Below are 14,599 nucleotides of genomic sequence, written 5' to 3'. Positions count from 1 at the left end.
AACTAACTATAATATTTATCTGTTGGTAAGTAGAGTGTTTCATAACACTAGCAGCTCTGTTTGGTTCCAACTAATACAATTTTAATTCAAGACTGGAGAAAAGATGAACTGGTAAAATACATAAATTACAAGATGTTATTTACAATTGAAAATCTTGTTATCACCTGGAAAACAATAATGATACACTAGTGAGAACACTGGTCTAAGAATAAGAATGTGTCACTTTGAATTTCAGCTTCCTTTTGAGCAAAGTAAATTGAATTGTTCCCTAAAACATGTTCTATGAGATATAAAAGGAAAAAGAAATGGTCCTGTGGTCAAATAAGCTTATACAACTTTGGGTTAAATAATGGTAAAAAAGACTTTTTAAAATGCAGGATTTCTGGGACTTCCCTGGTGGCGCAGTGGATAGGACTCTGCACTCCCAATGCAGGGGGCCTGGGTTCAAACCCTGCTCAGGGAACTAGATCCCACATGCATGCCGCAACTAAGGAGCCAGCGAGCTGCAACTGAGGAGCCCTGGAGCAGCAACTAAGGAGCCCACTTGCTGCAACAAAGGCCCAGTGCAACCAAATAAATAAATATTAAAAAAAAAAAAAGCCTTTTAAAAAAATAAAATGCAGGATTTCTCTGAACCTATCACATGCTAAAGTTCACTAACTATCCGTTTTACTATGCATTTATTATAAACACTGAGAAACCCTGGATTAAATTATCATTATCATTCCTTCCGTTTTCTATACTGTATCTATCTGAATATCCACATTCTAGACTTCAAATTTCTACAACTACACAGCAAGCAGTCTTTGCGTCGAAGATTGAGACGCCTGGGTCAAGAGGATGTCACAGTTGTTTTTGTTCTGCCCCCTCCCAAAATATAAGAAGTCTACATTTAGTTTAGATACTGATCTTTCTAGGGTGGAAATCTCTGAAGGAGCGAGCTGCTCATCCTTGGGTTGACAACGCATAAAAATGTGATTTTAAATATGTTTTTTGTGAGCTTATGTTAAGATTCCATTGGACCTTTGATAAAATTTTACAACATCATCCCCATACCAGCTGTTTTTTGTCCAAGCTTTCCCACTCATCTTCAATCAGAGGCCCATTTCTATACAAAAAATTAAAAAAGACCAGTATGACCCTACAACCATCTCTGACCTATCCTATCCTTTAAGTCTTTTGACTGTCCTGGCTAATTCCTCCTCTCTACAGGACATACCACAGATCCCTATTTTAGTACACAGAACAGGACTGAGAGAAATATTGTGAGCTCCATATGCAACTTTAAATATTCAAATAGCCACATTAAAAAGTAAAATGAAACAATAAATTTTAGTTACATATAAAATATCACTTCATCATATAACCAAAATATTGAGGCATTTTATTTATTTATTTATTTTTTCATACCAGGGCGTCAAAATCCAGCATGTATTTTATACTTAAGGCACATCTCAATTCAAACTAGCTAGATTTCAAGTGTCAGTGGCCAAATGTGGCTATACTGTCTTGGAAAGCACAGGTCTAAAAGATCATCAGTTACTCAAAGTTTAGTGTGCAAGTGAATCATCTGGGAGATTGTTTAAAAGTTTCCAATTTAATAAACTGCACTGTGGTCCAAGATCTGCATTTTTACAAGCACCACAGATGCTTGTGGTTCCCATTTTCAGAAACATCAGTTGGGATTTTTTTTTTCTGACCCCTTGCCCCCCCATGCTTATATGCACTGATCTATTCATTCTATTTCCATGAATAGATTTAACGAAATCCTTTAAAACCTTAAGCTAAAAAACTAAGTCATAATATAATTAATGTCAAGTAAGGATGGTAAATTATTTCTCAACAATAGTACATTTTAGGTATCAAGTTTTATCATATTAGCAGGAAGAGTTGCACAATTTTTAATGACTATTTTTGTGTGTTTTTTTTTTTCTCTCTTGAATGGTTATCAACAGACCACCAACACTGTCAGAACCCCAAGCCCATTTAATATCTTACTGAGAGAGGATAATCATTCATTTACTGTTTTCTTATTTTCACAGAACTTCTTCCTAATTAATCACCTGTAATTAGGAATCACCTGTAATGGCAATTTTTAGTAATTTTGTGATTTCCTAAAAGTTAAAATTGGGGAAGGAATGTAGTAAAATGAGGTAGCAAACCATAAAGAAATGGTGCCAAGTACAGAAATTAAAGAAATCAAGGTGAAAAAGTAAGTTTCATGAAATAGACCCTTGTCTTCTAGTCACTGCCTAATTCAGCCCATCCTTCAATATCTGGCTCAATTTTCACTTTTTCCCAAAAAACATTCCAAACCACTCTGACCAATCAGAGCTTAATTCCTTTGAAATTCCTATTTCATTTAAGTTCACAAAATTGTTAGTTCCTTGAAGGGAAGAATGATGACATGTACTTCTTTTGTATCTCTGTCTATCATAATGTTGGGATCACAGCAGCCAATAACTTCTTTTGCTAGAACAATCTGTTTGATGTGCACTAGCAAATAAGTATCATGTTAACCAGAACTGCAGCCCTAGCCAAATGCCTCATTTCATGTTACCTTTCCCCATCAGTATAATTTACAGACTCCTCGATGTTACTTGACGTTGACACATCTCCGATTTGTCGACTTGTAGATTTTAATTGTTCGATTTCAGTTTTCAGTTCTTCACACTGCAAACGGATTTGTGATTTTTCCATTTCCAATAATTCAACCTGACAAAAAATTAATTAATTTTATAACTGTACAATTTAAAAATACTAATGTCAAAGTGCAAATTTAAGAAATGTACAAAATCCTGCTTGATGAAAATTACCATCAAAAAATTAGGACACCTCCCCCCTCCAAAAAGAAAACCAACAAAACACACACAAAAAACAATAGCTTTATATAAATAAAGCTTCATTTGTTTAGTTTCAGCTCTGTATCTTTTTATATTAGAAGAATACAAAATGTCAATTAAAGCATGACTAAAAACAAATGGGACCTAAAAACTGAAAAACCAAGATAAAAATGCCCAAATTATGTTGAGGTCATAGTGACTTTCATTTCTTGCACACCCACCAGCAGTAAGTTACAACAGAAAACTTATAGTTTTTTATGTATTTTGTCATCTAGCTCCTGAGCCAACACATCAAGCGGAATGTCTGAATGAGCAGTTATGTCGGCAGTATTTCCAGGAAGAAGGGGCAATTCGGTACCATACTGTCGTTTCCAAATTCCTTTTAGCAGAGAAACTCTCCTTTCAAACACCATGTAAATATAATACATAAAATATTTTTCAAAGGAGCTACCCAAATTTGAACTGGGGGCTCCTCCTTCCTCAGTAAAAGAACCCCAAATAAAGACTACATTTCCAAGGCATCCACTGGCCAGGTGACTAAGTTCTGACAGATGGCATATAAGCAGCTTTCAGAAACTGCACCCCTTCTCTTTCCTGTTGCCTGGAATGCAGATATATGTTGGCTGGACCTGAAGAGCCATATCAGACCACAAGCGCAGGTTGAGAAGCAAAGCAACGATGCAGAAGGAGCCTGTGTCTCTGACGACTGTGCAGCTGCTACTGTTACGTGGGGTTTTACTTCACCTTCAAAGGAACCTAATCATAACTAATACAGGGTACCTCTATAAAATGAGGTATTGTCATCTACCCTGTGTGGTTATTTTCAGGCTTATTAATAGCAGACGTAGAACTCCCGGCATGTTAGTAACTGAGCGTCTCAGCGGGAATGAGCAGGACGAGCCCTCACTGCAGAGCAGTGTCCTGTGCACCACAGGACATTTACCAGACCTGGTTCCCACCCATTCAATTCCAACAATGCCCATCCCTTCAAGACATTTAAGAACCGAAACTGCCCTACACATCTCCATATGCCCCCAGAAGGACCACTCCCAGTTGAGAACCAGGGGAGTCGGTAAATGGAAATATGATTAAGTGATTTATGCCCATCTAGCAACTGGCAGTTAAGCTTTAGATGCCCCTGGACTCCCACGGCTCTCACTATGCTGAATGACGTAACTCACCTCACTTTTATACTGGTCCCTCTCAACACTGCATTTGTCCAGCTGTCTAAATACATCATCAAGCTGCACAACCATCTCATCCATTTCACTTTTACTCTCGCTATTGGAACACTGACTGCATTCAGCCTTTACATGTTGCAAAGCACTACACTGTTTTTTCAGCCTTTCTATTTCTTCCAAAGCTTGCCGATACTGAGATACCATATGGTCTGGACTTTCAGATTTGCCATTAATACTTTCAAGTAAAAATACAGCATCAGTTTCAGTAGACTGATGGCAAGTTTCCTTCTTCACGTATTTGTCATTCATTTCCAGAATCCTCTGCTGTAACACTTTGATTTGGTCAGTAAACATGTGGCACTGTCTTTTATAATTTTCTTTTTCTTGGGTGACAAGAAGCAGCTCATTTCTTAGTTCATTTAATTGGCAACCAGCATCACCAGCAGATTTATCAAAGATTTCCTGGGTTTCATGTGTCTTTCCTTCAGTTTCCACACAGGATGGCAGTTTGGCTGTGTCATTTCTCACATCTATCTCATCTTCAATAGTTTCTTCCTTTTTAACGACTAAACTTGGTACTTCAGTCTGGGTGGCTGCAGTGGTTCCCTGATTGCACCTGGATGATGAGGTGCCTGTTGAACTAGTCTGGCCACACGGTTCATTATCACCCACAGGCTCCACCTGAACACCGCTTTGCTCCATGTGACTCTGTTGCAATTTCACTTCAATATCATCATCTACTGCAGGCTTGGGAGTACTGTTTTCTTCTAAGATGATGACATCTTCATCATCATCATCATCTTTATAAGAATTTTCAAATGCTGGATTACTCAATCTGCGATTCTTTGCATTCAAAATTGAGGAACGAGTAGAGAGTCTCCGTTTCAGGCTGGAAAAAATTTTATATATGAAATATAAGATTATAAAATGTAGATATGGAAAAAATAGACGACCTTGAAGTAATCTATCTTGAAATTCTAAGAAATGCCCATGTTCATTTTTTTTAAAAATGATATATTACACAGTACTGCCCAATGATTTAATGAAGTAGAGATTATTTTCTCCTTTTACAGATAAGGAAACAACTATTGAGACCTCTTTTTAAAAGTACCACATCCTTATACTGCCAAATATCTCTTCATTTGATGTCTTCTGGCATTTCAATGTAACACGTCTGAACAGAATGCCACCACCCACCCCAGGGCAGCTCTCTGAATTCCAGAGCTCAGTGAATGACACTGCCATTCCCGTTTGCCCATCATAATTTTTATCAACATTCAGTGATCAAAGGTGAACCACAAAGTAAACCAGCATGCCCTATCCTTTCATGGAAAACAATTTCCCCTGCATTAAAAATTGCCTCATTTTCTTCATTTGCTTAGTTTTCTGTGAATTTATCACCAATTGATTACTTTTTGCCTCACTTAGAGGGATATTTGTACTGATTTGCTATTTGGGCCTTATGTGTTAAGACCTCATCTCTCAAGAAGGATTTTCCCCTTTCTTAGGCTTACTCTCTCATATGGAGAGGGCATAATCTCTAATAAAATCTTGAGAAAGGGTACATATGACATAAAGAAATGTGAAATTTTGCATGGTGAAAATACCTTTATTCACACCTCTCAAGTTCACTGCTGGCTTGAAAAATATAGACTTCCAGGTTGGGAATTACTTTCTCAAAACTTTAAAAGCATCAATCCATTGTTATCTACCATTCATTGTTCCTGCCATTCTGATTCCTGATCTTTCGAATACAGCCTGTGTTTTTCCTCTCTGAGATATTTCTTACCTTTTCCAGCCACTATGCTGTGTATTTAGTGGCAATTAAGTCTTTCTTATATTATTCCCCCCCCCTTTGTTCTCTGATTTCCCACTCTGAAATGTCCTTATTCAGATGTTGGCCCCTCCAGTACGTCGTCTCTTCTTTTTTCTATCTTCCAACCATTTATCTTTTCGTTCTAGGAGATTTATCTGTTAAACATCTACCCACCTCTCAATAAATTTCACATGGTTTCTTCTACTCCCTTTGTTTCAGTTTTGTACATCTGGGGATCCTTGGCTATACTTCTATTTCAGACTAGAAGCAGTGAGGTCTGGGCATGTGAAGGATGCTCAGGCTGTCATCATCTTCTAGAGCTTTTCTCTTGGGAGCCCAGTGAGGGAAGGAAGGGAGGGGGATTTCTTGCCATTCAGTATTCAAACTTTCCCTTACTTCTTCTGTTTCCAAAACAGTGGCTCACCCACATCTTCAGCAGCAGAAACTGCTCCAGAAAGTAAACTCCCTCCCTTCTGACAGAGGAAGAGAAGCAGCACTGCTGGACTTCGCAGGCTGGAAAGAGGTCTAGGGAACTAGACCTTCCTTAAACTTTCATACAAGCTTCCTGTTCTCACCCCTATTTTCCACCTTCAGAAGTTCCCAATGCTTCCAAGTTCTGAGACTGTCTAGGGATCAATGGAGTTAAGCACTTAATTGGAAGTTGTCCTATTATTTTTCTTACCAGGCCAATTCCTATTTGTCTCTCTCAAGACTTAGTTTAGGTACACCTTTCCACAGACTTTGGCTCTATGAATTTAAGAATAAATACAGGCTTTAAAAATTAATGAAGGGGACTTCCCTGGTGGTCCAGTGGTAAAGAATCCTCCTTCCAATGCAGGGGACGCTGGTTCGATCCCTGGTCGGGGAACTAAGATCCCACATGCCGCGGGGCAACTAAACCCACACACCACGACTACTGAGCCCCCGTGCCTCAACTAGAGAGCCTGCGTGCTGCAAACTATAGAGCCCACGTGCTCTGGAGCCCACACCACAACAAAGAGAGAAAACCCACATGCCACAACTAGAGAGAAGCCCACGCACAGCAGCAAAGAGCCCGCGTGCTGCAACTAAGACCCGACACAGCCAAAAATAAAATAAATAAATAAATATTTTTTAAAAATTTAATGAAAAATTTTACTCTCTTCTCTTCTTCCATTTTGATGGCAGTCACGTCCGAAATTAAATTCCATTATCGCGTCTGTAACATTACAAATTTTACTTTTTCTTACTTTGTCTGGAACCATCTTTATGAAGAAAAGCCAACATTATGGAGACTAGTTAAAAAAAAATTCACACATGTTCTCAGTTAAGTAGCAATCCAGCCACAAAAGAAGACCTCAAAATGTAGGCTATAAACAGCAAACTATTTCAAAACATGCCCTCCCTGATGTATATATGTGTGAAGACAATTTCTAATCTTTTCTGAATTTTCAAAAATCCTTTTAAGAATTTAATGAAGGCTACAAAACCTCTGGGAACACCTGGCCTCACTATTTCAGGGAATCTTGTTTCCATGTTTCTCTTTCAATAACAAATATCAGACGGAGTCAGTCTAATGTCCTAGTTCACTGGCAGCACACCCCTTTTCACCTGTGTTCATTCTATCCCCGTTGAATGGGCCACCCGTGCAGAGTACTGCTTTCAGAATTTCAGGAACCAACCGAAGTACCACCTCATCATAAAGCCTTCCCTGACCATTCCAGTCAAAAGAGCTAACTGTTCAATTCATGTATCACTCACACCTTTCCTTCTCTTCCTTCTCCATCCACTCATCCGAAGTACACAGCATGTCATGGGCTCTGCTAAGAACTTATGGGTCACATTTGACATTACTGCGTTGTACTGTTAACTGCTTCAGGTTTTTCTTTACTCAGATACTGATAATCTTAAAAGCAGGAATTTTCATACTATACAGAATTTCAAAGAGGTGACAATTTGATCAATCTCCACAATAAAAACAATTAATATTCTTTTAATTGATTTAAACAGGTAACGTAAGTGGGGTGGGGGTAAGTTCAGACAATGAAAGCAAAGTAACTTGTCCTTAAGGCTTTTCACATGCATGTAAACTACACTTTCTTAGAAGTGTATTACTGCATTGAAGTGTCAAGTAAAGGCTGTTTAATATTCATTCCCCAAATGGAAAAACACACTTTAGCCACTGACCTGTTATTCTCAGGTTCAGACTGGGGTGAACCTCGATGATTATTTATAAGTCTCGTTGCGTAAGTATTTGCCACTTCTGAAAGATGTCCTCTTGCAACATTTTCCTTAATGGGAGGAAAGCTTTGACTTGACACAGGAGTTGTTGGAAACAAGAGTTCAGCAGGAATCTGTTGAAGGCAAAAAAACTGATCTTAAAGAAATTTTTAAAGTGTGTCATGTTCCAAACACAAGATATTCTTTCCCCTTTCCCCCATCCCAGAAGGCACTGAGAACTATCCTAACCACATGAACTCCTTGTGCTATACCAGACCAGGGAGTGACAAACAACAGGCCAAAGAGCCAAATCCAGCCTGCAAGTGAGCTAGGAATGGTTTTACATTTTTAAAGGCATGAACAAAACAACAAAACAAAGAAAGAACATGACAGAGAGACTGTATATGGTCCACAAAGCCTAAAATATTTACTATCTGGCCTTTTACTGAAAGATTTGCTGACCTCGGACTATATAGAACGTATAGAGATATAATAAAAACTTATTTTTCTAAGAGAAAGAAATTGAGGATAAAGTCACAAAGACACTGCCTTTAAAAACCAAAGTAAGCCCACTATTCTTTTTCTCCCAGTTCTGTTCTCACCCTCAAACCCTCAGCCTTTATACATGAAAACATTTCAATGTAATGATAAGCACACATACACAACTGCAGCAGACCACAACTTCTGATACAAGAAGTACAACTGCCTATTTATACACTCAGAAAAAGCTCAACACCATTAAGCATTAAGAAAGATGGGCGGGGGCTTCCCTGGTGGCGCAGTGGCTGAGAATCTGCCTGCCAATGCAGGGGACACGGGTTCGAGCCCTGGTCTGGGAAGATCCCACATACCGCAGAGCAACTGGGCCCATGAGCCACAACTGCTGAGCCTGCGCGTCTGGAGCCTGTGCTCCTCAACAAGAGAGCCCGCAATAATGAGAGGCCCGCGCACTGCGATGAAGAGTGGCCCCCACTTGCTGCAACTAGAGAAAGCCCTCGCACAGAAACGAAGACCAACACAGACATAAATACATAAATAATAAATACATTAAAAAAAAAAAAAAAAGAAAGATAGGGGGTATGGAAGGACTTCCCTGGTGGCACAGTGGTTAAGACTCCACGCTCCTGATGCAGGGCACCTGGGTTCGATCCCTGGTCAGGGAACCAGATCCCAAATGCATGCTGCAACTAAGAGTTCGCATGCCACAACTAAGGAGCCGGCAAGGCACAACTAAGGAGCACGCCTGCTGCAACTAAGACCTGGCCCAACCAAATAAATAAAATAAAATATATATATTTAAAAAAAGACAGGGGTATAGATTAAGAAATAAAAACTACTATGTATAAAATAGATATGGACTTCCCTGGTAGCACAGTGGTTAAGAATCCGCCTGCTAATGCAGGAGACACGGGTTCAAGCCCTGGCCAGGGAAGATCCCACATGCCGCGGAGCAACTAAGCTTGTGTGCCACAACTACTGAGCCTGAGCTCTAGAGCCCTCGAGCCACAACTACTGAGCCCACGTGCCACAACTACTGAGCCCACGTGCTGCAACTACTGAAGCCCACGCACCTAGAGGCCATGCTCTGCAACAACAGAAACCACTGCAATGAGAAGGCCGCACACCGCAACGAAGTGTAGCCCCCGCTCACTGCAACCAGAGAAAGCCCACGCACAGCAACGAAGGCCCAACACAGCCATACATACATAAATACATAAATAAATAAATAAATGCAACAAGGACGTATTGTACAGCACAGGAAATTATAGCCATTATTTTGTAATAACTTTTATTGGAGTATTATCTGTAAAAATTCTGAATCACTATGTTGTACACCTGAAACTAATATAATATTGTAAATCAACCGTACACTATGGTTGAAGGGTCAACACTATAGCTTTGGTCCAGGTTAGTACTAGCATGTGGCTCCCTGGGTCTTCCTATGAACTTTTCCTTGACTGTCTACCTAACAATAAGATTCTTAAAAGAATATCTGCCTTTCCTCAGAAGATGCCCAACTGAATAATAAAATTGAGAAGTTTGAGTGAAGTTGTGGGTTAGAAGTCAGTATTGGGAAAGAGGGTAAGAAGGGGTACAAGAGAAGAGAAATGTGAACTGAATGAACGAGATTGCTTCAATTTGTTATGTAACTCCTAAGCTTAAAATTGAGTATTAAATTAATCACAACACAATACAAGACACAGCTATAAAATGGAAGGCCTAATTACCCGAGGGATTGCTTCTGGTTGTCTGATCCTGAATTTTTCCTTGTCTCTTAAAAAAAAAAAAAAAAAAAAAAAAAAGAGAGAAAAGAAAAAGAAAAATGTATTTAAATTTACTTCATTATGATTTTTCAATTCTGTTTTCGAATGACATACTTGCCATTTCACTACTAAGTCAATAAGATAGGTACACTGAACTTTGCTTCAATTTTGTTATAATCAGTGGTAAGCCCTCAGGCAGGGAAGTACTTTCCACCTCTTATCTCAGCAACACCCTAATGTCTTCCACTCCTGCTACTGGACTTATCTTTAAGAACAGTGCACTATAAATCAAAACCACCCAGAAGATCTTCATCAACTCAGCCTTCCGTGTGCAGTACATAAGCCTAACGTTCACCATGGTTCACTATCATTCCCCAGCTTCTCTCTCCCACCTCTATTTTCCATTATCCCCATTCACGTATTTACTGTAGTTAAGCTGAACAAACTATTGCTTCCTACCCAACAAATCCTACCTTTCCTTCAAGGCCTATTACAAAAATGTCCTTCATGAATTTTCCTGATCCATTTCCCCATCCCCAACCAGAAGTAATTTCTCCTTATGCGCTTCCTCACAGGACTGGATCATGCCTTTTACGGGAGTCGTCAACTTCAAATTGGTAATACACACATCTCACTTTCCCCGTTAGACTATGAGCTCATAAAGGGCAGTATTCACTTTTGATTCACTGGTGTGTAGTCCAAAAGCACAAAACTATACTGCAAATTCAAAGTATCTTGTAGATAGGACAGCAATAAACAGCAGGCATCCACAGTATAAACTTTAAAAGCACTTGATGTTATGCACTCCACATCATATCTTTTTTTTTGGAGTCAATCTTTTTTGGCTATACTGCTTTATCTTGGAGAAATATCAACTAATGCTGCAGACACACCACTGTTGATGATCTGGGTATTATTTTCCCATCATACATTAATATAACACTCACTTCTTTTTGTAGGTTTTTTCATAAGTGGGATGCACCAAATCTTCATCTTCAGGTTCTTCTGGAACATCACAATTTCTAGTCAGAAAAATCACATGGGAATAACACGTCACCAGCGCCTATTCATACACCTTGAACAGTACTTTCTGCCTTTCCAAAAAGGCTACTACCAACTATATGGTACCTGAACTGTGGGTCAGGGTTATTGGAGCAATACCATTTTTCTGGAAGTTGATCTATCCCATCTGGTAATTTTCGCCACTTTAGACAGGAATCACATTGAACCCATGTCTGATCAGGACGTTTCCTGTAACAAAATAGCAACTAAATATTAGCATGGAAATATGGATCTAAGTACTTCACTAGACTTTCCACATCATTTCTACCACAGAATGTCCCTATTATTTAATTCTGTCCCTGAAAATTCTGGAACATTTGACAGTGAGTTAAGATTTTAAAAACAACAATTGTGGCTACCACTGAAGGTTAAAAGTGACAGACCAATTTAAACAAAGTGACTTAGTCTTGTTTAATAGCATACTATTACATTTTTTCTATAATAAAAACTAAAAAACTTAGAAAATACTACAAATGCCTTGCCCTGAAATTTATGTTAAGTTAGCATCTGCAGTGTCAAATCTAATATACTTATTAGCACAATAAACCATTCAAAGTACAGAAAATAGGCAAGTTGTATTATTGTAATTTATGCAATTTTTATAACTGTATTACATTTTACCCTCTATTATAGCACAGCTCTGAATAACTTAAATGTATATATTCTTTTAGTTTATAAAAGGCTTTCGAGTTATGGGATTTATTTCTTACTATGGATTAGATTCAAAAGTTTATGAACACTGTAAAATCGCCATGCCCTCCAATATCACATCTTGATATTACAGTCACTTATTCTTTTTTAAATGTACTTACTGTATATCTTCAACCAGCAAAGTCAGAGGATATTCTGCATTTTTCTTCACTTTCATTTCATTCCAGTAATCATTGAGCTTATCTCCTAGTGCTGTTATTGTAAGCCTTAAAAAAAAAGTAAATTATAAAATCAATTCAAGAAAAAAAAAAGATAAAGATTAAATCTTTGACAAACAGAGAAAGCATAAACAACCTGGTACTGATCATGTGAACACGGGGGGAGGGGCCTCCAAAAGGCATAGTTAAGAACACTTAAAGTAATGGCAATTTTCTCTAAGGATGTAGATAAGTTCATAGAACAGAGCCAGGACCATCTAGGAATAAGACAGACAATACTAACACTTTGGGTCCTCTGTTGAGGAAGTGTGTTGCAGACCAGCTACTGGGAGAACCACAGGCTTTCTGAATTTCACCCCAACCAACAAACTTACAAGCTTCAATGCAAACCAGAATGCAGCTGTTTGCTTTATAAAAGTATGCAACCATTACCAGCAAGTATAATTCAAAATAGCTTCTGTCCCACAATTAAGACTTTCACTTTTCCCACAATAAGGTGTCAGTAAAAAAGCAAATCAACAGGACCTACTGAGATAAACATGACTACGGCCATAATTGAATAATCATTTGTTAATGAGTTAAGTATCTACTGTGCCAGGAACTGTCTGCACGCACAAGATACAGTCAGTGTAACATCTTAAATTCAAAACAGACAATGTGATCCCTATCAAATTACCCATGATGTTTTTCACAGGACTAGAACAAATAATCCTAAAATTTATATGGAACCACAAAAGACCCAGAATTGCCAAAGCAATCCTGAAAAAAAAAAGAAAAAAGCTGGAGGCACAACCCTTCTGGACTTCAGAAAATACTACAAGGCTACAGCAATAAAAACAGTGTGCTACTGGCACAAAAACAGACATATAGATCAATGGAACAGAATAGAGAGCCCAGAAATAAACTCACACACCTACAGTCACTTAATCTTTGACAAAGGAGGCAAGAATATACAATGGAGAAAAGACAGTCTCGTCAGCAAGTGGTGTTGGGAAAGCTGGAAAGTCGCATGTAAATCAATCAAGTTAGAACATTCCCTCATACCACACACAAAAATAAACTCAAAATGGCTTAAAGACTTTAATATAAGACATGACACCATGAGACACCTAGAAGAGAACACAGGCAAAACACTGACATAAATCGTAACAATGTTTTCTTAGGTCAGTCTCTCAAGGCAAGGGAAAAAAAAAAAGCAAAAATAAACAAATGGGATCTAATCAAACTCACAAGCTTTTGCACAGCAAAGAAAACAAAAAGACAACCTACGGAATGTGAGAAAATATTTGCAAAGGATACAACTGCCAAGGGCTTAATTTCCAAAATATACAAACAGCTCATACAACTCCGTAACAAAAAAACAACCCAATCAAAAATTGGGCAGAAGATCTAAATACACATTTTCCCAAAGAAAACATACAGATGGCCAACAGGTACATGAAAAGATACTCATCATCACTAATTATCAGAGAAATGAAAATCAAAAAGACAGTGAGGCATCACCTCACGCCGGTCAGAACGGCCACCATCAAAAAGTCTACAAATAATAAATGCTGGAGAGGGTGTGGAGAAAAGCAAACCCTCCTACACTGCTGCTGGGAATGTAAATTGGTGGAAGCACTGTGAAAAACAGTATGGAGGTTCCTTAAAAAACTAAAAATAGAGTTACCATATGATCCAGCAGCACCACTCTTGGGCATATATCTAGAGAAACCTATAATTCATAAAGATAGGGCTTCCCTGGTGGCGCAGTGATTAAGAATCTGCCTGTCAATGCTGGGGACACGGGTTCGAGCCCTGGTCTGGGAAGATCTCAAATGCCACGGAGCAACTAAGCCCGTGCACCACAACTACTGAAGCCCGTGCGCCTAGAGCCCGTGCTCCGCAACAAGAGAAGCCACCACAATGAAAAGCCTGCGCACCGCAATGAAGAGTAGCCTCCGCTCGCCGCATCTAGAGAAAGCCCACGCGCAGCAACAAAGACCCAATGCAGCCAAAAAAAAATTAATTAAAAAAATTTTTTAAATAAACAAATAAAAATCAAGACTTAAATTCTGTACTGACAGGTTAATATTAGATATATCTATCCCCATTCATTATCTCTATTTTTCCCCACCAGGAAGCCCCACTATCACAACATATAAACATCCAAATAAGAATGTATCATCTCCCCTCCCAAATATGGTTCTCCTTTCATATCACTTTTTCAGTTCTTCCTCGTCTCCTTTTCTTATCACCTTTATTCCTCAATCCATGAGACTGCACCCATTTCTGTTGAAAATATACCTAGGAGTGGAACTGCGGGGTCATAGGGGTGGGCACTGATGTTCAGCTTTACTCAATAGTCTAGTAACTTTCAAAGATG

The 14,599-nt window shown here is 38.7% G+C and overlaps 1 protein-coding gene across 2 annotated transcripts in view; it reads right to left on the bottom strand.

Annotated features, from left to right (window-relative positions):
- Window positions 1-14,599, bottom strand: part of MORC3 (MORC family CW-type zinc finger 3) — a 39,570-nt gene that overhangs the window by 1,677 nt on the left and 23,294 nt on the right. For both annotated transcript variants that reach the window (XM_036850208.1, XM_036850209.1), the window contains exons 10-16: window positions 12,178-12,282; window positions 11,432-11,554; window positions 11,251-11,325; window positions 10,268-10,313; window positions 8,007-8,173; window positions 4,025-4,913; window positions 2,561-2,715 (exon numbers count right to left, since the gene is read on the bottom strand). In XM_036850208.1, coding sequence (XP_036706103.1) covers window positions 2,561-2,715; window positions 4,025-4,913; window positions 8,007-8,173; window positions 10,268-10,313; window positions 11,251-11,325; window positions 11,432-11,554; window positions 12,178-12,282 — 1,560 coding nt within the window. The remainder of the gene's footprint in view (window positions 1-2,560; window positions 2,716-4,024; window positions 4,914-8,006; window positions 8,174-10,267; window positions 10,314-11,250; window positions 11,326-11,431; window positions 11,555-12,177; window positions 12,283-14,599) is intronic.

This window comes from Balaenoptera musculus, chromosome 4 (assembly GCF_009873245.2).
Source record: "Balaenoptera musculus isolate JJ_BM4_2016_0621 chromosome 4, mBalMus1.pri.v3, whole genome shotgun sequence".
Lineage (NCBI taxonomy): Eukaryota > Metazoa > Chordata > Mammalia > Artiodactyla > Balaenopteridae > Balaenoptera > Balaenoptera musculus.
Note: the sequence above shows the minus strand (reverse complement) of the source record. Positions and strands in the feature narration are given on the sequence as shown.